This window comes from Strigops habroptila, chromosome 4 (assembly GCF_004027225.2).
Source record: "Strigops habroptila isolate Jane chromosome 4, bStrHab1.2.pri, whole genome shotgun sequence".
Lineage (NCBI taxonomy): Eukaryota > Metazoa > Chordata > Aves > Psittaciformes > Psittacidae > Strigops > Strigops habroptila.
In genome coordinates, this window is record NC_046358.1 from 15276811 (window position 1) to 15304662 (window position 27852).

General features: G+C 44.2%; 1 protein-coding gene across 10 annotated transcripts; it reads right to left on the minus strand.

Annotated features, from left to right (window-relative positions):
- On the minus strand, positions 1-27792 carry LOC115607177 (uncharacterized protein C11orf24-like). Of its 10 annotated transcripts, none has more exons than XM_030484113.1 (7): positions 27711-27792; positions 26732-26841; positions 21295-21341; positions 11608-11735; positions 6803-7041; positions 2985-3101; positions 1-1834 (listed from the first exon to the last, which is right to left on the minus strand). In XM_030484113.1, exons 5-7 carry the CDS (start codon positions 6957-6959, stop codon positions 669-671), a joined length of 1440 nt encoding a protein of 479 aa, XP_030339973.1. In that variant the 5' UTR covers positions 6960-7041; positions 11608-11735; positions 21295-21341; positions 26732-26841; positions 27711-27792; the 3' UTR covers positions 1-668. The 10 variants fall into 10 exon arrangements, with proteins under 10 accessions (XP_030339973.1, XP_030339969.1, XP_030339971.1 ...); XM_030484109.1 differs by having other exon boundaries at positions 21295-21391; XM_030484111.1 differs by lacking the exon at positions 11608-11735.
- Between the last annotated feature and the right edge of the window lie 60 nt (positions 27793-27852).

Genomic DNA, 27852 nt, shown 5'->3' on the forward strand with positions numbered 1-27852 from the left:
CAAGATATGCCCTTCCAGGGCCCCATTTATTAAGTGAATACAAAAATAAGATCATTTAAGTGCAGAGGCACAATAATCCGCTCCATGGTTAAAAGATATCTTGGGTTAGCAGTAAACAGAGTTCACAATGGCTTGTAAACAGACCTCTTTACAAGCAAGAGGCATACTGAAACATGACACACATTGGATTAGAAGTTCCCTGTTGCAGCAATACTCCGCACTTCTCATCTTGAGATTTCAGAGCGCTTCACAAAAGGTGAGAGCATCCTTTGCTCTGTTTTCAGAGCAGCCCATGTGAAACAAATAAAACACAAGTAACTTGCACTGTAAAAAGTTGAGAAAGTGCCACAGCATGTTCCAAGGATGATGGCTTCCCCCTTGTGAGGTATGGTTTGCAATGAAAAATAACAGCCAAAGCTATTGTGCATTATGGAAGTTTTAAAAATTAATACTTCTTTTTAAAATTATTTTTACAGCAACCTGTGGCACAGTTGAATAAAAAATAACTTTTTTCTTAATACAGTACATGGCATTTCTCCTCAATTGCACTACAAGTAAATTTGGAAGCACTTTCAGTTTGTGTTATAGGCAAATAGGAAAGAAAAACAAGTCAGGCAGGGTTTCAATCTCCTTTCCATCTCTCTGCCCACTGTTTTATCCCTACCCTTTCACATCTCAGAGTCCACATACATTCCATTGATCAGGTAATCCACTTGTGTGTAATCCTTCTTCTTGTAGCTCTCGTAGGCCTGCATAAGGAAAAGAACTATAACAGTTATGAAAAAAAACGTACCAACTAAAAGCACTGCAAGAAGCAAACTTTTATCCACCAAGTACTGTGTCAGGGGCTCGGCTGCAATGAGAAGATACTCATTGTCCATGTCCTGAGTTTCTGCAAGGCCCGAAACTGTTGCTTTGGGTGCATCTGCTGGAACAGTGGCTGTTGAAAAAATGTGAGCTGTTGACTTTATCCCATGCCCAGTCACAGTTTCTGCTATATTGGCAGTAGTTAAAACTGTGGCACTTCTTGTAGAGCCCATATGAGAAGTTGATTTACTCAAGGATGTTGTAGTTGTACTTGCTTCTGAATCTAGATTTGGCAATGTAATAGGCAGTGGATTTGCAGAGTGAGAACTCTCTAGGGGGGTAACTGCCATGGCATGAGTGGAAGTAGCAGCAGATGTTCCTACATCTGGCGGGATGAGGGTGGCCGGTGTTGTGCTCAGTGTCTTCAGGCCAGCTCCACTAGCGGCAGGGCTACTAGAGTGGGGAGTGCTGGTGGTGGTGATGGCCGGGTTAAACTGCTCTGTCTGAGGCATTGGAGTACCTGAAGTGACAGTGAGGAGAGCAGAAGTGGCAGACAATACTGAGACAGAGCTACTATTTCCTGATTTCTCAGTGGTGGTCACACGCTTGGTGACATGGCTGGAAGTGGAAGCAAAGATGTTACCAGATGTGGGAGAAGATACAGCAGATGACATGGCTATAGCAAGATGACTAGGAACTCCATGGGTGGTTGAGGCTTTAGCAGTTGTTTCATAGGCTGAAGTGAGGACACTTGCATTTATAACATTTGTTGTTATGTCTGTGGCAGTGGTGGTGGTTGCTATGGTGGTGGTAGCATTGCTTGCAAATGTTTTTCTTGCATTTGTTGTTATATTTCCACTCTCAGCCTCAAGCAAATGCCTTGAGTGAATCTTGCGAGTCTGAGCAGGTAAGGAGGACAGGTTTTCCACGTTGTTTCGGTCAACGTGCGCATTCACGATCCTCCTCTTTTTCTGCGGGTAGCTTTGGTGGTGAAACAGGATTGTTTCCCTTTTCCCAGCGGCAATTTCTTCAAAAAGACAAAAACAATGAGTATCATAAACTCTCAAGATCAAATCTGACTTCAAACCCACAACATGCAAACCAGAACACATTCTGCAGCACATGTGGTACAACTGGAATAAATCAGTCCTAAAATTAGCAACTTTTTTTGGAGGGGAGGGGAGAGATGTTGTTCGTTGTTTGTTTTTGCCACAGACCTCTGGCATTTGCCCAACCAAGGAATTATTTCCACAAAAGGGGGGTAAGGAAGTCCAGAGCTGCAATGCAGAAGCACATTATCAACAGGAGTAGCATTACAAATGCCAGCTCCTGAGAAGAAGCTCTCACACTTTCAAAGTTACACAGCATCAACAAAGCTTTCATGCTTAGATTCATAATTTTCACCTCTCAAAACTGAGTGGAAATTTCCGCTTACACCTTCATACTTCAGAAGAAATTCCTTCACAATTAGTGACCTAGATTTATAGTGACATAAATCCCATCAAAGACCTTTGCTTATCAAAAGTCTGGTTGCTACATTGCAAAGAAAGCTTTGCCAACCCAAAAGAACCATGAACAAACTTATTTTTTCTAAAAAAAACCCCAAAACTTGGGTACAGCAAACTCTTGAAACATACTGTAGAAAATTGATTCCCCAATTTCCACTGAGCTCCATTTTGTTACTGTGTCACTTAATTAAAATTGAAGACCCTGGCGCTGTAAAGTCACCATGAGCAATTGCTAAGGCTGCTCCCATTATAGAAGCAGCCTGCTGCCTCTGGCACAAAATCCTGGCGATCTCAGGAAAAGCAATGCCAAGGCATTTTTCCTTTCTCTTAAAAAATATAAATACATCTGTTATGCCTTTATTTTCCAAAGGAGGGTGTGTGGAGTGCAAACGGCTTGAATGAATGACGTGTTCAATATGGTGACAAACTGTTACTCAGCAACAGTTACGCGAGTTACTCAAAGGCACATCATGCACATATAAGTGCCGGAGTCCTCACAAGGCTAATGAAACAGTTTTTCCAGCGGACCAAGTTCACCTACAGAATCATCCTGCAGGCATCTCACAATCCACTTGTCTCTGCTAAAACCCAGTCAATGTGTAAGCATAGGCATTTAAAGCAAAAGGACAAGAATCCTGGATTTAGCAGGAGCCTGAAGCATGGTACTACCTCCAAGCAGATCTTTGATGTCTTGTTCTCCCGCATTCTGGCACACACTCAGCTGGTGACACTGCAAGAGGATGCAATAATTCTGGTAGGGCACAGACCAACTACAGTGATGGTTACCTGAAAACAGCAGAGAAAATAAAGTCATAGAATCATAGAATGGTTTGGGTTGGAAAGGACCTTAAGATCACGTAGTTCTGACCCCTCTGCCATGGGCAGGGACGCCTTCCACTAGATCAGGTTGCCCAAGGCTCTGTCCAACCTGGCCAGTTCAAGGGTTTAACCAATAGGGTCACTAGACACTGTATACTGAATGCGCTGCTTCAGGTCTGTAATTAAAGAATTAAAAACAAAACCAAACTAAACCGCAACCACAACAGCTGGAAGGTCAGGCCTTAAGGGATCCTAACTCAGCCTTAGTGAAAATAACTGGAAAATTAATTAAATCAATATAGCAGCTGCAGCCTACCTACCTACTTGTCTTATGGCACCAATATCTCCTAACAGCAGCAATTTACTCACCCAGACAATGACAAAGAGAGTGCTCTACAGTTTGGACCCATCTAAACACTAGCATTAATGTACATGTCTTAATGGGGGGTAGGGTGAGGGGAAGTGAGCTGAAACTGACAAGCCACTCGTCTCATCACCCATGGGAGAGAGCTATCATCTCAGTGCTTGGAGTTCCACAGAAATTTACTCTTCATTTGCTGAACCAATTACACTTCAAGAAATTAAAATCCACTCCTCAGAAATGAAAGCATGTTTGGATGTGCCCTGATTCCAAATCCCACCTCCTGTCCCTCACCTGATGAGTCATGCTAGTGGAGAAATGCAGGCCATCTACTACTGTAAATCATGCCATTTCCCATTTCTGGGGAAGGGGAAAATAAAAAGCCATAAGCATCTCTTGCACTGGCTACATATCTAAGTCAGTCAGCTCAGAAAGATCAAGAGACTAATGAGGTCAGCATCATTAAAGCACCCTGGTTTCTGCTGCCATCAGGATGGTATCCAGCTGCTCACGACTTCCCTGTTACTCCCCAGGGCAACCAGACACCTCTATTGAGCTGTACTGATTAATACTCTCCTTGATGCAACTCCAGATTGAGGCTCCAGCTGACATGTCCACTGCAAGATATATGCCACCCAGTGGATCCTTTTTGCTCACCTCCAATTAGGAGACAGAAGGAAAAAAATAAGGAAAAAAAATATGGAAGGACAACAAAAACTCTTCAGAGCTATTCTGAAAGGAAATTATGTAGGCAGATGCCAAGGTCTTCCCTACCAAACTGGTTTACTTCATGCTTAAGCCTGCTGTTACTGGAAAGAAATTGCAGGTACGCAAAGGCAAGCAGAAGCCAGGTAAGCAGCTGTATTGTGGAATTAGTGAGAAGGACTATTTGCTCTTGCAGCCATGTCATATTTTTCCTTTATTTTTCCCAGAGCATGCAGGATAGCTCAAAAGTACATTCTCGGAGCCAAATTGCTCAGATGGCCAGGATGTTCCCCTCCAGGGATTGGCCTGGCTACCATAGAAGACTGGTGAACATATATGGGCTGGCCACCATAGAAGAAACTTGGGAGAGCTCTGAATATGGCTGAGGATGCAAATGGAAGAGCATGGTCTTACCTCCCAACACAGGTTCACCATGTTCATGAAGCATCTGGGAACCCTGGATTGCCAGATCTTTGCTAAGATGGGTGCCTGAGCCCATCACTTGCCCTAGCAGCATCTGGAGACTCGAACCCATTGCATTAGACAACAAACGGAGGTTAAATCTACTACCCATGTTGTCAGCCCTAGAGAGTTTTGCTGCTTTTATTAGCATGCAGTTGAAGTGTCAAACTGTCTCATGATATTGGTACAATCATAGAATGGTTAGGGTTCTGTTTTGTGATATGTTAGTTTGCTAACTCTGTATCCTGGCTGATGGCGTGGATATTTGAAGGCAATGCTGGAATAGCTAGGCCAGCAACCATTCCCTTTTCTGGAGGGCACATCTGAGCGGTGAGTGTACTGGCAAAAGTTCTTTTTGTGACAGCTGCACTACTTCTCTAAGTTAGTGATGTTATGACAGTAAGGGTATAAACTACATCTACAGAAGAAAGCTAACCAGCCAGGAATGTTATTTTTCCACTTCTCCAAGCAATGTAACTATGAAGACGCCTCCCCATGCAACCTTGGCCTGCAACTTAACACTATACTACCTTAAAAAATAACAACCACTGCTCCTTTACTGACAGTTACATAGGTATAACTATTCTGACATGTAAGCCTCAGGCCTCACGTCTGTAATGAAAGAAAGCACAAAAATAAATACACTTTGGGGAAGGTGAGAATGGAGAACAAGAGCAGTAATGCTGATCTTAAAACTTAGGGTTTTATTTTTATTTTTTTTTTAAAGACATTTCACATCCTTCTTTCTATGCATGTGGCTAATACATTGATATCAAGAGCTTGCACCTTTTCTACCTCCCTTGACACCAGATAGTGCAGCAGATTGGCCATCAAGTAACAACTAGGAATTAAATTGCTTCAGTGGGTTTAATACATAAAACCTGAAAAGGTTTATGATTTTGGGTTCAGTTTTGTGCAGCATCCTGAGGATGGAACGTGTCACCTAATTCCAGAGGGTCCACTCCTTCTGCCCAGTAAAGCCAACACTCAACTGGACTTGCTCTGTACAAAACATCAGGAGAGAACAAGGTGAAGGGCATAAAAAAAAAAAACCAAAACCACTGGTTGAAGTCAGCCACAAGATGAAGCATGCACTCAGCTCATCTCCCAGCCCCGATGACAGACTAAATTCCTCACATCCCTCAGATGAGGCAGCTGATAGCACCTTTTCTACACTTACCAAAATATCAGGAAGTTAAAATGACACGTGCAGTGTTTAGAGATTTTCAGGTGAAACAGACAAACATGCAGTGCTACAGACCCTAAGTGTCAGCAGAGTCAGTGTGAATGTGTCATCTCTCTATGGTTTACCACCTTAAAAAGAAGTTGGAGTTTTCAAAGCTCTGGTGCCTGGGAGACAAACCCACTCACATTTTACCTCCTAGATAAAACAGTTCATAAAGGTGCTCTCTTTCCACCATGAAAATGATGTCTCATGTTTAAAATAAAGGTTTGAAACCACTGGGCTTTAAAAAAGGCATCTTTACGATACTCCTATCAATCTGATTGTCAGACATTCATCCACCTGAACCAAGGTCTCATCTTCACTACAGCATCACCAGTTGTTTGTAGGTGCCACAAGCTTTCACATGTGGCTAGATAAGGTCAGGTCCTTCATAAGGACAACTCTGCAAAACTCATTTAGAAGTTTAGTGCTTTTTAAAGACACCTCAGAAGTAGAAAGCAGAAGGCTCTCATCCCCCCAAACTTGTTTAACCCTTCATTGCAGGATACAACTGGTTTCTTCTAAGGTAGGTAGAAAAAACACACACAAATACCAGTGAGCAAAGACTATTCATTCCAGTGCAGCCATCTACAAGAGCACTGTTCACTTGCAAACATCTGGCAGCACAGAATAATCATTTTCAAGTCAAGTGACCTAACACTGTTTGCAAGCTACCAGTGCACACTAAAACCACATGCATGCTGCTTCTTACAGAAGCTAGAAGGGCCCTGGGAAATAGTTGTTCTGGATTCAGTTTAATCAGTTATTTAGCACCACAGGACTGCACAGAGGAGCCATAACTATAAATGCCTGTAAACAACTGAAATTAAGAATGACAGTTGTCAGGGGAGCAGAAGAGACCTTTAAAGAACAGAAAACCCAGCTGAAATTTCAGCTAAAGAACAAGACCCTCACCTGAAGCACCCAGGCTTTGACAAGCCTGCCTGCACTCCTTTTCAGTTGTAAGCATGTTTATTCGCACTACATGGACTCCTCTCCCTTTCAGGACAGAAAACCTGTGTTCACATATACAGAAAGAAATCAGCAGGAAGAATACAACGGTAGTCCACATCTTCACGGTTGGCCTTGCAGGGAAGCTTCTTTTCCCAGGAGCAATTCTTTCTTATCTCACTTTCAGATCCACTGCAATATTCCTGTTAAAAAAAAAAAAGGGGAAAAAAAAAAAGAAATCAATTTATATCAAGTATTCTACTAAACACACTCATATCATCAGGAATGGGGGCAAAAAAATGAACAAAATGCAGGCAAGTATCATTACATACAACATACAGGCAAGGACGCAGAGGCAGGAAGAGAAGACCATTCCCAAGTTCACAGACAGGCTCTTTCTTCAAATAGGCTACATTGCTCTTCTTCCCTCAGGCCCCAACAGAGAACAGCTCAAGTCAAAAGCCATGTATAAATGGCCAAACTCAAACCCCACAGGCGTAGGGCAGCACAGAGATGATGCCTTTTGACTCACTCTGGGACCCTTAATGTTGTTCCCAGGCTCAGCAGAAGGGTTTGCACCAGCTTGAGCACACTGTTAATATGGGAACTATAGCCCTGGCCCTGCCCTTACACAAAGTCAGTCAAAATCAAGCATCAACCTTAGCTGATTCCTGTTTTGATTTTTCCTACTCATTGCAAAAAACTAAAAGAAACTTTGACTGAAAACAAGCAAAAGCCAATATTTCATGTCTTCCAAAACATTATAGACTCATGAGCCGTTGCTGAGGAAGATTCACACCCACAGTAAGCCTTCAGTTCCCCACATAAAACAGTAAATAGGCAATGTCTTTTCTTCATTACCAATGCACACATGAAACACTGTCCCTGTGGATGGGCCCTCATCCTTGAAGTCACTGGAGCAGCTTCCATTGACTTCAGAGCACATCATCAGCTTCTACCCGGATTTACCCTCTTGTTTCCAAGACTTATAAAACTGTATATGAGCTTGCAAACAGTTCAGCCTGAACAAGACCAATTGTAAGTCTCTTCCTTAAGTAGTTTTAAGGCTAACCCTCTTCCTTATCACAGTAGCAAGCTTTGGTTCTCCTGCAGTTCTGAGGAGAAATGTCAAAGACTTCAAAGAGAAGATTGCTGAGATTCAACTCCGTGTGACATCGCAGAGATGTATGTGATGACTGCAGTTGAAGATGCAAAGGCAGTTCACAACACAGAATGAACAGCATGTGTGAATGATATAAATAGCTTAGTGAAAAACATCCAACAGTCATCAGTAACACGCGTAAGACCCTGATCTAGCCATCCATGCAAGAAGTTCCACCCTGAGCTCTCAACTTCAGTCCCAATCATGCCTGTGAATTTAAGAATCTGAATAAGAGCCTTTTTTTATCTCCAAGAAAGACCAAGATAATGTTTATCAGCTTTGACTCCCATATTACACCATTTTGATGCTTCATACCATGAAACTTTTGTTTGGAAAATTTTCCTCCTTACTCTATGTCCTAAGGCCCCAAACAGGGTAACAGAGTTTTAGCCTCAAAACCACCCTACCTGAAAAAAGCGTCAAATATAAACAGCAACCCCAAGCTTCGCAGAGGACAGACAACATACAGATGCACCTTAGACTATCAAAGAGTCAAAGATGGGGACAAAACTTGATACTAACATGCAGTGCCTCAAATTCAGCATCCCTATTTGCCCTACAAGTTCCCTAAGGAACTTAAAGCCTCCTTCCTGCCTTTTTTAGTCTAGTAAAAAGAGTTACTTTGCCTGTTGAAAATAGATGGAGCATTTCTACATCTGCTTCCCCAGAGAGCAGGGGAGCCTGAAAGGACCATACTGTAGAGTACTTGCACCACTGACCTTAGCTTATGCACTCCTCTGTAGCTTTCTCCCTGGAATAAATGTGCACAGCATCATGCTCATTTGTGTGAGCAGGTTTCTCACTGCAGCCAGAAGTTCATGTCTGTGCCATCCCACTTTGCAGCTGAAAACATTTCTAAGTCTGAACTGACAACATAAGTCTTGTAAGGGAAAGGCAGCTCACCAGCCCCATCTAGTCCTGCATACCAGAGACTGTGCCTGGTGTCCAGCCAGCACCAGCTTTGCGGGGGGCTCTCTCCCATTTCACACTGTGCACGCACAGCTCAGACTGACTTGGTTCATTCTTCCTCATCACTTGCTTTTCCAAATGCACCTTAGTGTGACTTGAAAGAACCAGCACAAGAGAGGAGATGACCTGTGCGATACATAACTGCAGCCCCCGTAGCACAGTACACAAGAATCAGCTACTCAGGAAAGCAACCCCATGTTTTCAGCATCATGCTGGTAATATGAATTTGTATTATTCAGCCAAGATAACTTCAACACTTCCCACTGTTCTGAATTACAAGGCACTTCCACAAGTTTGCCTTAGCCTTTAGCACACTCTTGCTGTCACTGTTAGCATAAACTGTAGTTTAATCATTGAAAACTCCTGTTGACAAGACTGTGAGCAGGGCGGAAAGCAAGGGAAGATGTGAAATACTCTGCCCACAAGAGATTTTCTTAGAGCAGACAGATCCTTATTGCTGTCAGACAGGAAAAGTTTGCTTTAAATCCAAATCTTTCAATTTAAAACAAGTGACTTGGGTTCTTTCATGGACACTACAGGTACGTCACCAAGACACTCAGAGCACAATTTGTCAACCTGCATTCTCACACGTTATGCAGAAATGAGTGCAATTTTTGTAAAGTCCTCAGGTCAGAGGCAGAGATTCAGAAAAAAAGAAAAAAAATACATTATGAGACCCACAGGGAAAAAAAAAATAATAAAAAAATAAAAAGTACATCATTAAGGGTAAATTTTACATTTTAAAGAGTACAGCTTATGTTTGCTGTCCCTTTTCAAGGTAAAAGGCTTACAGAAGCAAAATTTTATAGGCTAAGAAGTGACCCTGAGAAGGAATTTGCTGTGCAATAATGTATGCATTTACTGTTTTAAAGAAAACGGCAATGAATAAACACAGAACACTGTCTCATTATTGTGATTTTTTTTCCTAACTTTACTAATACCTCTGTCATTATACTAACTAACCCTCACAGAGGGTTATAGTTTTAATTATAATTAAAATTTCAGACTTTTAGAAAAAAAAAAAAATCTTAATTGATCTCAACTGACCCAAGAACTACAAATATTCGTAAGATCAAATGTTGATCACACTCAATGTCTAGAAGCTGTTGCATTAACACAGCTGTCTGTCCCTTGTGCACAGAGATGCTTTGTATCCTCAACCACATTAACACACCAGAAGTCCTTCCCATCACATCTGACTTTGGTCCCACTTGACTACAACAGCACCAGAGGAAAGCAAAATACTAGTAAATGCCTCTCACCTCTTCCAAAGCGCCTGGCAGCCTTTCTGGATTATGCCAGCACCAGCTAAGGGGGACACACCAAGCTCAGACACAAAAGGACTGTCTCCCCTTTCCCTTTCACTAAACACTGCCTCCTCGGGAGCCAACAGATAATCCCTCTCCCAAGGTGCTCAGTAGAAACTTACAAGTTTAAAATAATTTTAAACGTTCTTTAGCCAATTATAAAAATCCCTTTACAAATTGCCGAGTGAGCATGTGAAGCAGACAAACAATACATAAACTGTAAGTACAACAGATAAGCAAACAGCTCATTTCCAAGTCCAGCAAGGGGATAACTAGATACAGTCATACCTTAACGCAGTCCAGGTGATGCTTGGGACGTTATATTAAATATCAGAACCTCCAACTAGGGGTTGGCTTTTTTCTGGCTTCTTCCACCTTAGCACAATCCCATAAGTCCAGAACAAGAGTCTCAATTATCTGTAAATCACTTTTCCCAACTTAACAACTGTCTTTTATAATTACCAGCAATAAGTTTCATTTCTGTCTTCCCATCACACTTCTAGCCAGTCCCACAGGCTCCATTTGTACTCAGAGAGCCCACTGAGCACCCACTATACACACCTACATCCCAGAAAAGCACCAGCTACAGCTTCTTCTCCAGACCATGTTGCTCCCCAGAATAAACCATCCTTTGGCTGTCAGAGACAACAAAAAGGAAGAAATGAATGCTACTGTTCCCATCAGAAGCAATTTTGATAAACCAGGACAAAATTTACTCTTTGAGCACTAACTTCTCCATCTGTAGAGCGTCCCCAAGGAAATTAAAGTCAAACCAAACCACAGAAGACAGCAACAAATAAAATCTGGGAAAGGACTAACTCTGAAAAATTCAAAGTTTACTTTTACCATCTATGGCTATAACTCATCAGGGAACAAGCATGCTGGAAAACCAGAATAACTTTGAGTCAACAACTGAATGACCGATGACTTCACAACGTACACACACATCCAGAGGGCATTGCCTGCTTTCAGAAGCATTCCTCCCTTCTTGCTGATCTCCCTGTGCTCCAGCCAATGAATTGAGGGGGGTTGTATTATTTCAAGGAACATTGATTGGGCTGATGTTGCAGGAGCAAAGTGAAACCTTTGGAATATAAATCCCTTGCTTCCATGCCCACCCAGCCAGCCTCAGCTGCTCCTGGTTAAGCAGCTGCAGGTGCATGCAAGTGACTGCACCAAGGTGAAAGAAGAGATGTAGAACTAGACAAAAAAGCATGGAAAAAGATCACAGGTACAAAGTGAGCAAAGCAAGTCATGTCATCATTTGATGACATGCTCCTTTGAGCTGTCATCAAAGAGCCAGCAGACACTGCCCCAAAATTCATACTTACAAGTGTGCATGGACTAGGCATGAAATCAGGCCAAAGAGCTGTGAAGAAAACTTCTATCCCAAGTGTAACAACAAAGCAGGCAAAACAAGGGTGGAATGTCTTTTGCAGACAATGATGCTCCCATCCACCTGAGAAGACATAAAGCCTGGTTTCAACTTGCAATTGCTGCTAAACACTTCATCTCTTGTCAGCTCCCAAAACAAGTGCTATATTTCACTCTTTTGAAAAACAGAATTAAACCAGATTTTGCTAAGGGAAGACAAGCACAACATTTTGTGAATCAAAGCTAAAATGCAGGAGACAGGGAATCTGTGCTGCAATCTTGAGAAGCATTTGGCTTCCCAAGCTTACATCCGAGGCTGAAGTTGCACACGTGGGTAGGTCTGGAGATAGAAGGGGCAGCACCACGGCACATGTGGCTGACCCACTGTCAGCTGTGCATGACCAGATGAAGTTACATCATTCTCTGAAGAGCAGCTTTAGAGCCATTAAGTTCCTTTGGCTCCTGAAGAAAGCTAATGACAAGTTACAAAGCTGTTTCTACAAAACATCACATGCTATCAACAATGAAGAATTAGCTGAACAGAGATTGTGAAGCAGAGAAGTGTTAGAGATCACAGGGGAGGAAACGCATTACTAAGTCCCTGGTCTGGACACAGTTACTTCCACTTCCCAAGACGCATGCACAGCATGAAGCATTTCCACTTCCTTAGAAAACCCAGGATACAATGGTCAAAGGTCTATTTGCTGTCCCAATACAGGGTCTCCATGTCCCCACCATTTACAGTACTAACAAAACGCTCCTCCGGGAAGATGACTGAGGTGGGACCTGCACAGTTCTATATTTTCAGAGACAGTTTTGAAGGAAAATGTGCCTAGAAATCACTGAGTCTTATGGATACATCAGCCAAGCTTAGGATGGTGACCAACAAGCTGAATCTGACAAACACCTGGGGCTGACATGAGGCCAGCAGAGCATTCAAGGCTGATCCACTGCAACAGTAAGACGCAAGTTAAACATACTCTGAAATGTGATTCAAAGAAACATTGCCAGCTCAGGTCTGGAAGAAAATCGCTTATATTCCTTTTCCTACAACACAACTTCTTCAGAGCATAACACTGGACAGCTGGCCGTGTATTACAGAACTGCTGGCACATCCGTCCAACAATAGCAGACATGCTCTCTCCCTAAATAGGTTATTGGATGGGCATCGGTTTGGTCTGCTGCTGCCTTTTCTGATGTTTCTCCCGATACATGTCCAGAAAAAAGATTTTAAAAATCTTACAAAGCCAGAAAGTCCACACAAATTGCATCGCACCGGAATGTGTTAAGAATAACAGCCCAATATGCAAAACCATCTTAATCAAGCAGCCATAAAGTTATACATCTCCTCTTCCTTAAACATGCACCACCTCCTTCAGTTTGTAGTGGAGTACATCTATTCCCCATCTATGGCTGAATCTCCTATCAATCTGCATGACACTCATCCCACAGGAAAGGTGACTGCAATGCCTACAGCAGCATCTACAAGCTTCAGGTAATGAGCCAACAGATGACAACAGTTGCAAACAATGACATCAAAAGAACAGAGACAGCATCCTTGCTCAGCACACCCAACATACCCTCTAGATTCACATTTGACTAACTTAGATGAGAGTTATTAAGCTAGAGAGCAAGGAATAATCCAATGTCATTGAGCAGACAGCCGCTGAGAAGGCTGCTGCATCCTCTGGAAGACTGGTGTAAAATGGTGCTTTTTAAAAGAATTTTGCAGCTGCTAAAATATTTCTCCAACTACCACATATTACTCTATAAGAAAATCTATTCTGCTCATAAATGGCCAAACGTGGCAGATCAGGACCTTCAAGATGCTCTGCATAAACAGAAAAAACGCCTTAAAGTCTCTTTCAAAGAGGTGGAATGCCTAGCTTTGCTGAGAAACTCTGTGATCATACTTGGACTTGGCCAACACTTGAAATTTTCACAACTATGAAGTACTTCAGGGTCCATGCTGACAAAAGTACAGTATGTTCCACAGGGCCAAGGCTATGCAAAGCTCATAAGGAACAGCATCTCTGCAAGGTCAACACCACCACTCTCCTACAAACTGAATAAAAACCCATTTCCACGCAAGAGGTGGGTTAATTGCAGTCTGAACAGTGTACCTCATTCACGCAGATATTAAAGTGCTGTATCACTCAGGTTCAAGATTTTCAGCAATCTTCCTTGCTCAATCTTCCTTTCCCTACCAGGAACCCAGACAGGAAGGAGGTTTTAGTGGTTAGAGCCCATATTGGCAGTGACACAACCAGAGCTCAGGCTCCTTCTCCCATTCCAGCATCCTGTGGAAGTAATGCAGTGCTATGGATTCACAATCTTTACACATTTAGCCACAGTGGTTTTTATGGGTGGGTTTGGTTTTTTTCTTTGGTTAGTTTTGTTTTGACTATTACCAACTTTGCCCATCTCCACCTTTCTGTGCCTCGGTTCCCCACCTGTATTCCTTCCTTAGGGCACAAGGCAAGACAGCTTATGCATTTGCTACCCCACTAACAAGGACAACCCACACTGGCACCACCAAGGTTTCATTGCCATCACATTTTGCCTCTGAGAAAAAAGCCTGTTAAAGCGTAAACCCCCCAAACCAGCACTACCCATCCATCAATCTTTCTCACCCATATTAGTGCCATGTGATACAGTTCAGATGGTGAGAAGTACTACTGAGACACTTTTTCCTGTGAAAAATGATGAGACAGCAATTTCATTTATGAAAATGTGGCTTGTTTTAGAATATCTGAAACAATCCAGGTTTAACATACAGAAAAATGAACTGTCAACTATGTTAACTGAATAAAGCTGTAACTGGATAATAAATCTGGCAACAAAGATACCTCCAAACAATAAAAACGTGCACTATGACTCAAGAGCAACCTTCCCTGGTCTAATCCACACCCAAAACAGCTATCAAGTTTTCAGACATGCTGTTGTCTCATGGGAACAGGAGACCATATGCAGGGCATTTCCTACTACATGTTTCAAATTAAACAGCTTTCAACAAGATCTTCAAAGGAATCATCCCACATGAGCCTCCCACATGAGCTCTGCAGCCACTGAGCTAATACAGAACAAAGGAGATCAAGAAGGGTAAAAGGAAAGCTCATGATTTTGGTTTCTCAAAGTGCCTGCAGAAGCAGGTACTATGCAGCATGGGTGCTTCATGCTTGCTGAGATGGCATTAGAAGCTAGAACCAGGACAGTGTACATGCACAGGAATAAATTGTGTCTGAGGTGCCATAAATTCAAAACTGCCAAGTCTGGAGCTAACAGAAACTTAAACAAGCAGTGACTTCAGCCTGAAGGTACAATTAACCAAGTGTTACTTTGGAGCAAATAAAGCCGCCGATGTGTTACAGTCTGCTCACCTGCCCTAGAGAGTTTTATTGCAGTCAGCAATTTCCTGGCAAGATAAATTCCACTGGAGTTAATAGTTGCAATCCTATCTTTCACTCCAGATATTTCTGAGTAATTATTATGCTCCTCTATCGGTTCATGTAGCTGTAATACTAATATTGGGCATGCAGAAACAGAGGACACATCTCCACCCAGAACACAAGGTTCTGCAAGTTTGCTGAGGAATTTAAACCTGTGACTGGTTTTCAGCAGAGTTATGCACAGCAGTGATGGTGCCCTATGTTACAAAATCACCAGGCAATACCATCGATTGCTCAGAAACAGAGAAAAAAGTTCAGACAGTCTTGAAACAGCAAAGCATGGTCCCAGAGCAATGACTGCTCAATGCTAAAAGAATCATAGAACCATAGCATGGTTCAGGTTGGAAGTGACCTTAAAGATCATCGCATGCTATGGCATGATAACTATCAATGACTAGAACGTGTATTTGCCTCCTAAAATCATCCAGAAACACAAAAGTTTCCAAAGTAGATCAGCAAAAAGTCCAGAGCTATGTTTTAAGTGACTGCATGGGTCAGAGGGCTATCAGTCTCCTCTTCGGCTTCCCTCTCTATTTTGGGTCAGCTTAGTGGAGAACCAGCATTTTCTCAGGACTTGAGGCAGAAGGGTCCTTTGTGAAAGGCTGTGTCCATCTCAGTAAGAAGCTGGAAGAGCAAATTCCCAAGGGTTTTTTTGGGTAAATCTAACACCAATGCTCACTTCTAAAAGGCCAAAAAATAAAGAGGCAGAGAAAGTCAGTTCCCTTAGCCTTAAAGCATGGTTAGGCACAAAGGTGCCCTGGCAAGGCAATATGAAGGAAGTTTGCAAGTGATGCTGGGTTTTCACCTTCTTCATTAACAACCAGTGGGCATCAGGCTTCAGCAGTATGAAGCCATCAACTTTCAAACATAAGTAAGGAAAAGGAAGAACATTTCCACTGGATGTTGGGCAACAACCCTCAGCTCTTCCAGCTCTCCTTTGTAATTCCAAAGTTCACTCTTTTATTCTTTTTGCAAACTCTGAAGTGCCTCTTTAGAAGAGGTACTTTGGCCTTTCACGCAGAAATCTGTCTTTAGCCAGAGCCAACAGTGCAAATCTTCATTTAACAATGATTAAGTCTTACAGAACATGTCATGGTACTAAAAAAAAAAAGCGCAGCTGCTTTTAATGGAGAAAAGACTTGGCATGCTCCACTTTATTAAAGAATCAATGCCAACCAGCAACCAGGACATTGTGACATTACTTGTCTGAGACCAGAAGCTGTGACTGAGTTGCATGGTTAGCCTGCACCTTAAGCTATCAGTAAGTTTTAGTTATCGTCAACAAAACGTTTGCACAACCTGTTCTTGACTACAGAACATTTATGTATTTAGCAAAAGCATGAGACAGCCTGAAAACACAGCTCTAAGCCCGACGACAGTGTATCAGACACCTCTTCATCAGCAGAAAGTACAAAAATTATTATCCTAATGCCAGTAACCATGAAGACTTTAGAAGACAGACTGCAAATAATATTCAAGTGAGCCACCATGGAGAAGAAGGGTTCTCCATCGGAAGAGGCTTTGTTCCAGGTTCAGTGCCCCAGTTCACAGGGATGATGTCACTGCCACTGAGCATCACTGAAAAGAGCACTCCCCCTTCAGGTATTTATATACATTGATAAGATCCCCCTGAGCCAGGGCTGAGCAGCCCCAGCTCTCTCAGCCTTTCTTCATAGAAGAGTTTCACAGAACACAAGTTGCAACTTCTGCTCAAGATCAAATTCAAGAACAGAAGCTTCTATGTCACCTTCAAAGCTTTATGCTCCACCTCACTACCAGGTGAGAGGTAGTCTTCAGCCACAGCACTTACATTTCTTGTTCCTAAAGGAGCTCTGCGTAGCAGTACCATATTGAGACAATGCAGGAGCTGGTGTTCTGGCAAACAAGGCCATTTCCAGGCATGGAAAGCATGTGAGATACATCAGGCTTTACAGTTCTACACCAGCCTAAGCAAATACTGTAAAGACACTACATCATCTGTATCACAAACTAAGGAAGTTACTATGATTATCTCAGAAAAAAAAAACCTCATGTATAAAAACAAACTGGAAAGATTAAATAGGATTCATGCATTTTGTAAAGCTCTAGATAATTAGGATTCATAGAATCGTAAGGATTGGAAAGGACCTTAAGATCATCTAGTTCCAACCCCCCTGCCATGGGCAGGGACACCTTGCACTAAACAACGTGGTCCAAGGCTCTGTCCAACCTGGCCTTGAACACCGCCAGGGATGGAGCATCCACAACCTCCCTGGGCAACCCATTCCAGTGCTTCACCACCCTCACTGTAAAGAACTTCTTCCTTATATCTAACTTAAACTTCCCCTGTTTAAGTTTGAACCCATTACCCCTTGTCCTACCACCACAGTCCCTAAGGAAGAGTCCCTCCCCAGCATCCTTGTAGACCCCCTTCAGATACTGGAAGGCTGCTATGAGGTCTCCACGCAGCCTTCTCTTCTCCAGGCTGAACAGCCCCAACTCTCTCAGCCTGTCTTCATACGGGAGGTGCTCCAGCCCTCTTATCATCCTCGTGGCCCTCCTCTGGACTCGCTCCAACAGCTCCATGTCCTTTTTATGTTGATTCATTAATAAAAAGGACTAATAATAAATTTAAAAAAAAGCTTAAGGAGGGAGTGTGTTTGCTTATTTCAAAGATGGTCTCAAGTTTTCGCACACAGACTTTCGCACACAGCTGGTCATGCCTACAGTTGTCCCAGCACCTTCCATCATGCTCATAAATGAAATATTTTCCAAACAAAATACTTCTTAAAAAATGAAACCTGGGTATAGAATGTTTTAGTTTAGAGGAAGGAGCCACTCTGATCCTTTTTTTAAGCCTCAGCAAGTCAGAGTGTCAGAAATTCACATTGAAGCTTCACATAAATTGCTGTGAAATCCTAGTGACAGCATCATCTTTCCAGATCAGCTAGGATAGGGAGAGTTTTAGAAACGGGAAGAAACAACAACTTAAAAGAAAACTGGTCTCAGCAGGAAAAAAAAAAAAAAAAACAAAAAAACAAACTTGATTAGCACAGCTGAGAAAGGCAGAAAAAAAAAATTTTATAGCAATATTTATTGTTTATTAAGTTACCAATTAGACTAACACCTATTTACTGCAGGTAGAGAACTAGGGAGTAAATGCTCTTTGCTTGGACATTGAAAATTTCAATTTATCATTGGGCATTTCTCACCCACCAGAAACTCCCATCCTTAACCCCCTTAATAAGCCAATCTCCTGTTCATCTCACAGCCAAAAAAGACAAAAAAGAGTTGGGTTTTTTTTTTACCATGCTCTCCTTTTTCAATTAGATATGGGAACGTAAGTCCAGATGCCACTGCCAGCAAAATAGACACACTAATGATGGGAAGTTTCATAGAATCATAGAATCATAGAATCGTAAGGGTTGGAAAGGACCTTAAGATCATCTAGTTCCAACCCCCCTGCCATGGGCAGGGACACCTTGCCCTAAACCATGTGGCTCAAGGCTCTGTCCAGCCTGGCCTTGAACACCGCCAGGGATGGAGCATCCACAACCTCCCTGGGCAACCCATTCCAGTGCTTCACCACCCTCACTGTAAAGAACTTCTTCCTTATATCTAATCTAAACTTCCCCTGTTTAAGTTTGAACCCATTACCCCTTGTCCTACCACTACAGTCCCTAAGGAAGAGTCCCTCCCCAGCATCCTTGTAGACCCCCTTCAGATACTGGAAGGCTGCTATGAGGTCACCACGCAGCCTTCTCTTCTCCAGGCTGAACAGCCCCAACTTTCTCGGCCTGTCTTCATATGGGAGGTGCTCCAGCCCTCTTATCATCTTCGTGGCCGTCCTCTGGACTCGCTCCAACAGCTCCATGTCCTTTTTATGTTGAGGACACCAGAACTGTACGCAGTACTCCAAGTGGGGTCTCACTAGAGCAGAGTAGAGGAGCAGGATCACCTCCTTCGACCTGCTGGTCACGCTTCTTTTGATGCAGCCCAGGATACGGTTGGCTTTCTGGGCTGCCAGCGCACACTGCTGGCTCATGTTAAGCTTCTCGTCAACCAACACCCCCAAGTCCTTTTCTGCAGGGCTGCTCTGAATCTCTTCTCAGCCCAGCCTGTAGCAGTGCCTGGGGTTGCCCCGACCCAGGTGTAGGACCTTGCACTTGGCTTGGTTAAACTTCATAAGGTTGGCATCGGCCCACCTCACAAGCGTGTCAAGGTCCCTCTGGATGGCATCCCTTCCCTCCAGCGTATCAACCGAACCACACAGCTTGGTGTCATCGGCAAACTTGCTGAGGGCGCACTCAATCCCACTGTCCATGTCGCCGACAAAGATGTTGAACAGGACCGGTCCCAACACCGATCCCTGAGGGACACCACTCGTTACAGGTTTCCAACTGGACATCGAGCCATTTACCACAACTCTTTGCGTGCGGCCATCGAGCCAGTTTTTTATCCACCGAGTGGTCCATCTATCAAATTGATGTCTCTCCAATTTAGAGACAAGGATGTCATGTGGGACAGTGTCGAATGCTTTGCACAAGTCCAGGTAGATGACGTCAACTGCTCTGCCCCTGTCCATCAGTTCCGTGGCTCCATCATAGAAGGCCACCAAATTGGTCAGGCAGGATTTCCCCTTAGTGAAGCCATGTTGGCTGTCACCAACCACCTCGTTGTTTTTCATGTGCCTTAGCATGTTTTCCAGCAGAAACTGTTCCAAGATTTTGCCAGGCACAGAGGTGAGGCTGACTGGTCTGTAGTTCCCCGGGTCTTCCACCTTCCCCTTCTTGAAAATGGGGGTTATATTACCCTTCTTCCAGTCATCGGGAACTTCACCTGACTGCCAGGATTTTTCGAATATGATGGACAGTGGTTTAGCAACTTCATTCGCCAGCTCCTTCAGGACCCGTGGATGGATTTCATCAGGTCCCATGGACTTGTGCACGTTCAGGTTCTTAAGATGGTCTCGAACCTGATCCTCTCCTACAGTGGGCCTAAGGTCTTCATTCTCACAGTCCCTGCATTTGCTTTCCAAGACTTGGGTTGTGTGGTCAGAGCATTTGCTGGTGAAGACTGAGGCAAAGAAGTCATTAAGAACCTCAGCCTTCTCCAAATCCATGGTAGCCAGTTCTCCTGATAGCTTCTGGAGAGGGCCTACATTGTCCCTAGCCTGTCTTTTATTTGCTATGTATCTATAGAATCCTTTCCTGTTATCTTTTACATCCCTTGCCAAACTTAATTCTAGCTGGGCCTTAGCTTTCCTAACCTGGTCCCTAGCTTCTCGGGCAATGCTCCTGTATTCTTCCCAGGCCGCCTGTCCTTGCTTCCACCTTCTATAAGCTTCTTTTTTCCCTCTAAGTTTCCTCAGCAGCTCCTTGTCCATCCATGGAGGTCTCCTGGCCCTCCTGCTGCACTTTCTTCTAGTTGGGATGCAACACTTCATCAAAAGGATGACGATGTAAAGGAGCTTTGCTGACACAAATACACCAGGCCAACCTCCCTAACACAGGTCAGCCCACAGCACAACATGGCATCAGTTCAAAAGAGCAGACTGTAGGTAAGATAGGCCAACCCTTCCCTATCTCATAGGGTGGAAAAAGAGGTGCGAGAAGACTGAGCCATTTGTGTATGGCTATAGAAGGAACTGGTCAGAGCTGGAAATGAAAATTGAGTCTCTTGAAATCCAGCTTCGTGCATGAGCTACAAGACAGTCTACTTTTTGTATGAAAGCATATATTTAGTAAGTGTGTCATGAAAAGCGTCTCAGGAACATCCAGAAACACCTAGTGTGGGATTTGTCTTTTCTGAAGGAGAGGGGCAAGAGTGTTCCTATAACATACATCACTTACTTAGAAACAAAAAATAATCTATAGTAAGATTCAGGGGATTATGTACGTTGAAAAAATGAGGAAAGGAAGAGGTAGCACAAGCACATGAACTAGCCTCCTCTCCAATTAATGGCTTGCTTGATCTTAAATGGATCCCAAATATTTCCGTTCAACCAGTTCGCATTGATAACACTTCTACTTTTATTCCCTGTTCTTCAATTTATTCCCAGTTCACAAATAGGGATGAATTTTGCCCTCACTCATCTGCTCAGTTTCTGCCAACTTCTACAAAATTTCACTCTACCAATGGACTTGTTTCACAGCAGTTTCAAATCTGTCCAGAGGGAGCAAAAGAAAAAGAATAATTTTGAGTGTAGAAACTTACCAGGCAAACCCTTGTAGCTGTTTTCTCACTGTCAGGACTTACTGCACCTTTAGGGGAAGCAAAAGTCAATAAAAGGCTGGATACAGTAGGACCAGAGCTGAAAGCATAGAAAAAAAAATTAAATATTGTATGCAATCACTTCTCTGAAACAGTCAAAGTATTTTCACAAAGAGATGGAAGAGTTGAAAGGTTTATCCTCCTTTTTAATACAGAGAAGCCAAAGAAAGAAAGATAGAGAAGACAACTCAGCAAAATAATATATTCCATCCTATTAAAATTAATGAGATTTCATCCTGCTGTCCACACACAAGTTGTATTGTGAGTTTAACTTAAGTCGATTTAAACCCAGATTTAGTTAAAGTGCTACAAAGTCTCCTCAAGCCAAACAAGTATAAATTCAATGCAAATGTCATTAAATCCCTTTTTTCTACCTCCCCCCCCCCCTTTTTTTTATATATAAAACAAATCTAACACCAGTGCATATTCCCTGACATATGAGCTCAAGTGTTTTGCCGAACTATTGCTTAAGCAGTTCTCCAGCCGGGTACCAAGTCAGCTGGAGCTCAGGGAAGACAATGCCAATTGTGTTCCCCGGACAGTGTGGTGGTTTAAACCCAGCCAGTAACTAAGTACCACACACAAGAGGAGCTGCGCTTCAGTGCCAATCACTTCTGAAGCAGCTCGACCCCCTCCATAGGCTGCCAGTATCTCTTTTTCAGTGGGAGTGTAGCTGGCCTCAGATCCTCTGTATCCCCGACTCCAAAAGCTGAGGGGTTGACCTCAAGTCTCCCCTGGAGCTTTCTGCCAGAGGCTCCAGGTAGGACCATTCTCCCCAGCTGTGGTGTAGAGCACATTCTTCGCATCTTGCCCTTTCTAGACTGGCCTGAGGACTACTGCATGAACTTTCTTGTTTAATTTCTTCAAAGGCTTGTTGTTGCTCAGGGCTCCATCTGAAATAATTCTTATTCCAGGTCTGTAATTTGGGATGTGCATTCTCCAAAACCCCACAACACTTAGGAAAGCTTGTGTTTTCTTTCTTATTAGTAGGTGGAGACATTGCTGTTATCTTGTTGATCACATCTGTGGGGATCTGACTATATTTTATTCCCAAAAGCTGAATCTCCTGTGCAGGTCCCTTAACCTTACCCCGTTTTATGGCAAAACCGGCCTTCAGCAGGATTTGGATTATCTTCCTCCCTTTCCCAAAAACAACTTCCGCTGCATCACCCCACACGATGATGTCATCAATGTATTGCAGGTGTTCTGGAGCTTGCCCCTGTTCCAGTGCAGTCTGGATCAATCCATGGCAGATGGTAGGGCTGTGTTTCCACCCCTGGGGCAGTCGGTTCCAAGTGTACTGGACGCCCCTCAAAGTGAAAGCAAACTGTGGCCTGCATTCCGCTGCCAAAGGGATTGAGAAAAATGCATTGGCAATGTCAATTGTGGCATACCACTTGGCTGCCTTTGACTCCAGTTCATATTGAAGTTCTAGTATGTCTGGTACGGCAGCACTCAATGGTGGTGTGACTTCATTCAGGCCACGATAGTCTACTGTTAGTCTCCACTCTCCGTTAGACTTTCACACTGGCCATATGGGGCTATTAAAGGGTGAGTGGGTCCTGCTGATCACTCCTTGGCTCTCCAGTCTACGGATCAGCTTATGGATGGGAATCAGGGAGTCTAGGTTGGTGCAATATTGCCACCGGTGCACTGTTGTAGGCACGACTGGCACTTCTTGTTCTTCGACCTTCAGCAACCCCACAACAGAAAGATCCTCTGAGAGACCGGGCAAAGTGGACAGCTGCTTAATTTCCTCTGTCTCCAAGGCAGCGATACCAAAAGCCCATTGATACCCTTTTGGGTCCTTGAAGTACCCTCTCCTGAGATAGTCTATGCCAATGACACATGAAGCCTCTGGACCAGTCACAGTAGGGTGCTTTTGCCACTCCTTCCCAGTCAGGCTGATTTCAGTACAATCAGCTGTTGGGATCCCCTGTTACTCCAGAAATACTAATGGGATCTGCCTCTTGATGGCTTGATGGCATCAGGGTACACTGTGCACCGGTGTCTACTAGAGCCTTATACTCCTGTGGGACTGATGTGCCAGGCCATCTGATCCGCATAGTCCACTAAGCCTGGTTGTCCTTCTCCTTCACCTAGCTGGAGGCAGGGCCCCTTTAATAATGACCATAAGATTCTTCACTTACTTCTTGTACAAAGGGAATTGAATTCCTTTGCATAGGAGTAGGAGTAAAATCAGTTCTTCCACTCCATCTAGAAAACTGCCCACCAGAGACTGGAGGAGCACTCACCGCAGGAATTAAAGTAGCTGCAGTGCCTGTTGCCAAAGTTTGAATAGCCACCATACTTGTCGCTGGAGTTTGAGTGGCTGCAGTGTTTGTTACGGGGATAAAAGTAGCTGCAGTCCCTGTTGCTAGAGTTTGAGTGGCCATGGTACTGGGCATCAGAGTATGGGTAGCTACAGTGCTTGTTGTGAAGACTGAAGTGGCTGAAATGCTTGTCACTGGGGTTCGAGTAGCCATAGTGCTTGCCACCGGAGTTTGAGTTGCCACAGCACGTGCCATAGGGGTTGAAGTAGCCAACTTCCTTGCCACTGGAGTTTGAGTAGCCACAGTGCCTCTCAGTGGAGTCTTGAGTCCCGCTCCTCCAAGTCACAGTGCTCCTCATGAGGGCTGGAGTAGCCACAGGTATCTAACCCTAAGCAGGATCTGAACCATATTCAGCAACATGCTGGTTCCTAGCAAAAGAACCAGGCTGGTTTCAAGAGTATTAAAAATCTTTAAACTTCTCAGATACTATTGCAATTATTCTGGAGGAGAAGGAGGATGTTGGAAGGAAGGAAGAAAGGAAGAACGGACGGACGCGGCAGGAAGCTGTTTCTGTCACCAGTCGGCTCTCCCAGAAGAGGCCAAAGGTGTAATTGTTCACAGTTGTCACCAGATGGCTCCCGAGGAACAACAGCGAGAGCAGGGACCGGATGACTCTCATGAGCAGCGTGTCTATAAAATCATAACCCAGAACTCCAAAGTACAACAGAATGATAACCTTAGCCCAAGCCCCACGGATGAACATAAAATCATAGATAGTTAGGGTTGGAAAGGACCTTAAGATCATCTAGTTCCAACCCCCCTGCCATGGGCAGGGACACCTCGCACTAAACCATGTCACCCAAGGCTCTGTCCGACCTGGCTTTGAACACTGCCAGGGATGGAGCATTCACAACCTCCCTGGGCAACCCATTCCAGTGCTTCACCACCCTCACTGTAAAGAACTTCTTCCTTATATCTAACTTAAACTTCCCCTGTCTAAGTTTGAACCCATTACCCCTTGTCCTACCACTACAGTCCCTAAGGAAGAGTCCCTCTCCACCATCCTTGTAGGCCCCTTTCAGATACTGGAAGGCTGCTATGAGGTCTCCACGCAGCCTTCTCTTCTGCAGGCTGAACAACCCCAACTTTCTCAGCTGTCTTCATACGGGAGGTGCTCCAGCCCCCTGATTATCCTCATGGCCCTCCTCTGGACTTGCTCCAACAGCTCCATGTCCTTTTTATGTTGAGGACACTAGAACTGTACACAGTACTCCAAGTGAGGTCTCACGAGAGACATCACCACATCACCACAGAGAGCATATACCATAGAACCACAGAATGCTTTGGGCTGGAAGGGACCTTAAAGATCATCTATTTCCAACCCTCCTGCCATGGGCAGGGACACCTTCCACTAAGACCAGGTTGCTCAAAGACCCGTCGAACCTGGCCTTGAACACTGCCAGGGATGGGAGACATGACAAGAACCATAGCCACTGCACAGCAGCTGAGGTGAATTGACTGCTTTTTCCTGTATCTTTCCCAGTGAGTAATTGCTCTTGCTATTAAAAGTTTGTATAAATCACAAAGCAACAATTAAAAGGCAAGGATAATCCAAACCTAAAACTGACATTAACAGTGCCTGAACACTCCTGTATGTGCAGTCCAGCAATGAGAACAGAAGCAGGTCAGAGCAGATGGATCTGTTCAGCACACACAGGCAGGCAATGTACAAGATCCCCATATGGAGATAAGGGCTGCGAGGAAATGCGTGTGCATGACACCTAGTCACCTGCAACACTGCTCTGAGCCATAAGCCCAGCATCAGTCAGAACATGCATGTCAGCCAGGATGAAGAAGCCACTGCAATACACCTGGTTTGTGGGTACACAGCGGAGCAAAAAGTTCATTCCTCCTACACCTAGGTGCCCCATAATTTTTCACTGCAATTATGGTGGCATAAATTCTTGCTGGACCTGCTTGACAGCACTTTCAGTTTATAAAACCATGTTCAAGCATGGATGACAACATGTGCTCAGTTAACATTGTGTATTAGAGCACAGGGAGACATCAGAACAACTGTATACTAAAAGCTTCATGGAGAAGAGTTTAATCCATGTCTTAAAAAGAAACCAAAACAAACAAAACAAAAAGAGGCACGAAACTCTACCCAAACAAATCAATTCTTCATGGTTTCTTCAAGCAAATTCTTGGACATTTCCAGCATGCACTGCTTTAAACTAACATCCCCATTCCTTAATGTCTCTGCAACATTTTCCCTTGAAAATTCAGTCAGTCACTGAAAAAGCTACCACATTTAAAAGCACGTACATTACCTAACCCTGTAATCCAGGGTATGCAGCCAGACATTTCAAATATGTTATCAGGTCTTCAGAATGAATGTTTTTTACCACTAAATCTTGACATTTCGCTTGCAAATTACTCCCATTGCCTTGGAAAAGTGTATGCCAGGAGACTTCCCTTAGAAGGCAGAGTCTGCAGGTTGCACGGATGTGCCAATTAGAATTTCAATAGCAAATAACCAGATACAAAGTCTGTTTTCTGGCAGGTGGGTTTATAAATCCAGCAGGGAATTTGCTATTAAAACAAAAAATAAAGATGTCTGCACCGTGTTAAGAGGCATGTAATCCCAGAGGCATTTCTCCCAGAAAAGTACTAAAACAATACATGCATGTATACGTACATTATGTTTATACACATATAAACTAGAACCAAGCAGTAAACATGCACAACAAGTGCATTAATCTACTACAGATGTGAAAGCTAATAAAAATTTATAGATTCCTTCTAAACTAGCCATTATCATGCAATGGACTGCATTAACATATATACTAGTGGATAATCACAGCAGATAAGTAAGATTAATACAGAAATTCATGCACTTTTGAGATACACACTGCATCAACATGCACCTTACAGACTAGCTTACAAAGGTACTGATCAACCACAAACCCTCTGAGGTCTAAAGGGCACGAACTGCTCACTATCAGCGAGTTTACCTCACTCAGCAAGGGGGCAACTTAGCTCAAGGTGCAGAGAATTAATATTTCTATGCGCTTGTTCCTTCAGTAAGCAGTCAGTTGACTCACTTTATCAGGAAACAGGAGCGCTGTTGCATGACCAAGCCTGGCAGGGATTCAGTCAGCTAACGTGTAGGACATCAAGGCACCTTACTTGGCAGGATTTTTCTTTGCCAATCCTAGAAGACAAAGTTTGGGAGACAGCAGAGGGGAAAGTTAAGGGATTCAATGAATCCACCAGAACAAGATCCACTGTGACAGGATATCCCTACAGTCTGCTGTATTTGAGAGCTTGGTCAAAGAACATTTACCAGATTCTGGCTGTCACTTTGCAAACATTGCCCAGGGTACAGTTAGACCTACTGAAAACCCTTACTTAAGGTACAATGCGAAAGATTTAGCACTGTACCACACAAAGCAGGATTCCATCTACAAAGGTAATCTCAACTGTACACACTCAACATTATTTATTCAGACGCAAGTTATGTTTACATATCTGTGATGCCACGCAGAAGGGTGATCTGCTACCAGGCACCGTATTTTGGAGGTGGCCCGTAGGGCCTAAAAACGTTCCATTTCAGGCAGAGAATTACTTGCTGAGTCAATCATCCCTCTTCCCCACAACGAAACCGAGTTTCCTTCGCTCCCCCCTCCCCAAGAACACGACCACCTACGAGCACACACGCATCGCACTGCAGGGGAGCGGCGGGTGAGCGCAAACCCCCGCTGCCACGACTGCTACGGGGAGGGGAGTTGCAACTTTATTAGCAACTTCCGTGGCGAATTCATGGAAACGGCTGCCGAGCCCCTGCTCCCCTCCCAGGCCACGGCCCCCGTCACGACCCGCAGCGGTTCAAACCGACACCCGCTCCGCGAACCCCCCTGCCTCCGAGACCCGACACCGCCGCTCATCCGGCGCGGCGTTCCCCCTAAACCCTCTCCTTCAGGCCCAGGACAAACCACCTCCCGCCCGCAGTCACTCCGTCACGACGCGGCTCAGCCCGGCGCAAAGCCCGGCCTGGGCCAGCGGGGCGGAAGCGGCACTTACCCCGGCGGAGGCAGCAGCCGCACGCCCGGAGCTGGCGCGGCCCCAGGGGAACGGCAGCCGCCCGCACTCCGCGCCGCGCCACATGCCGCGGCCAAGCCCCGCCCCAGACACGCCCCCCTCCGCCGCTCATTGGCCCGTCTGC

Coding starts and splice junctions, on each gene's coding strand:
- LOC115607177 (XM_030484112.1), bottom strand. CDS start 6,959: ATGTGGACTACCGTTGTATTCTTCCTGCTGATTTCTTTCTGTATATGT. Junction 3,102..6,802: donor TCAAAGCCTGGGTGCTTCAG/GTGAGGGTCTTG, acceptor TGCTGTTTTCAG/GTAACCATCACTGTAGTTGG. Junction 1,835..2,984: donor CATCAAAGATCTGCTTGGAG/GTAGTACCATGC, acceptor GTCTTTTTGAAG/AAATTGCCGCTGGGAAAAGG.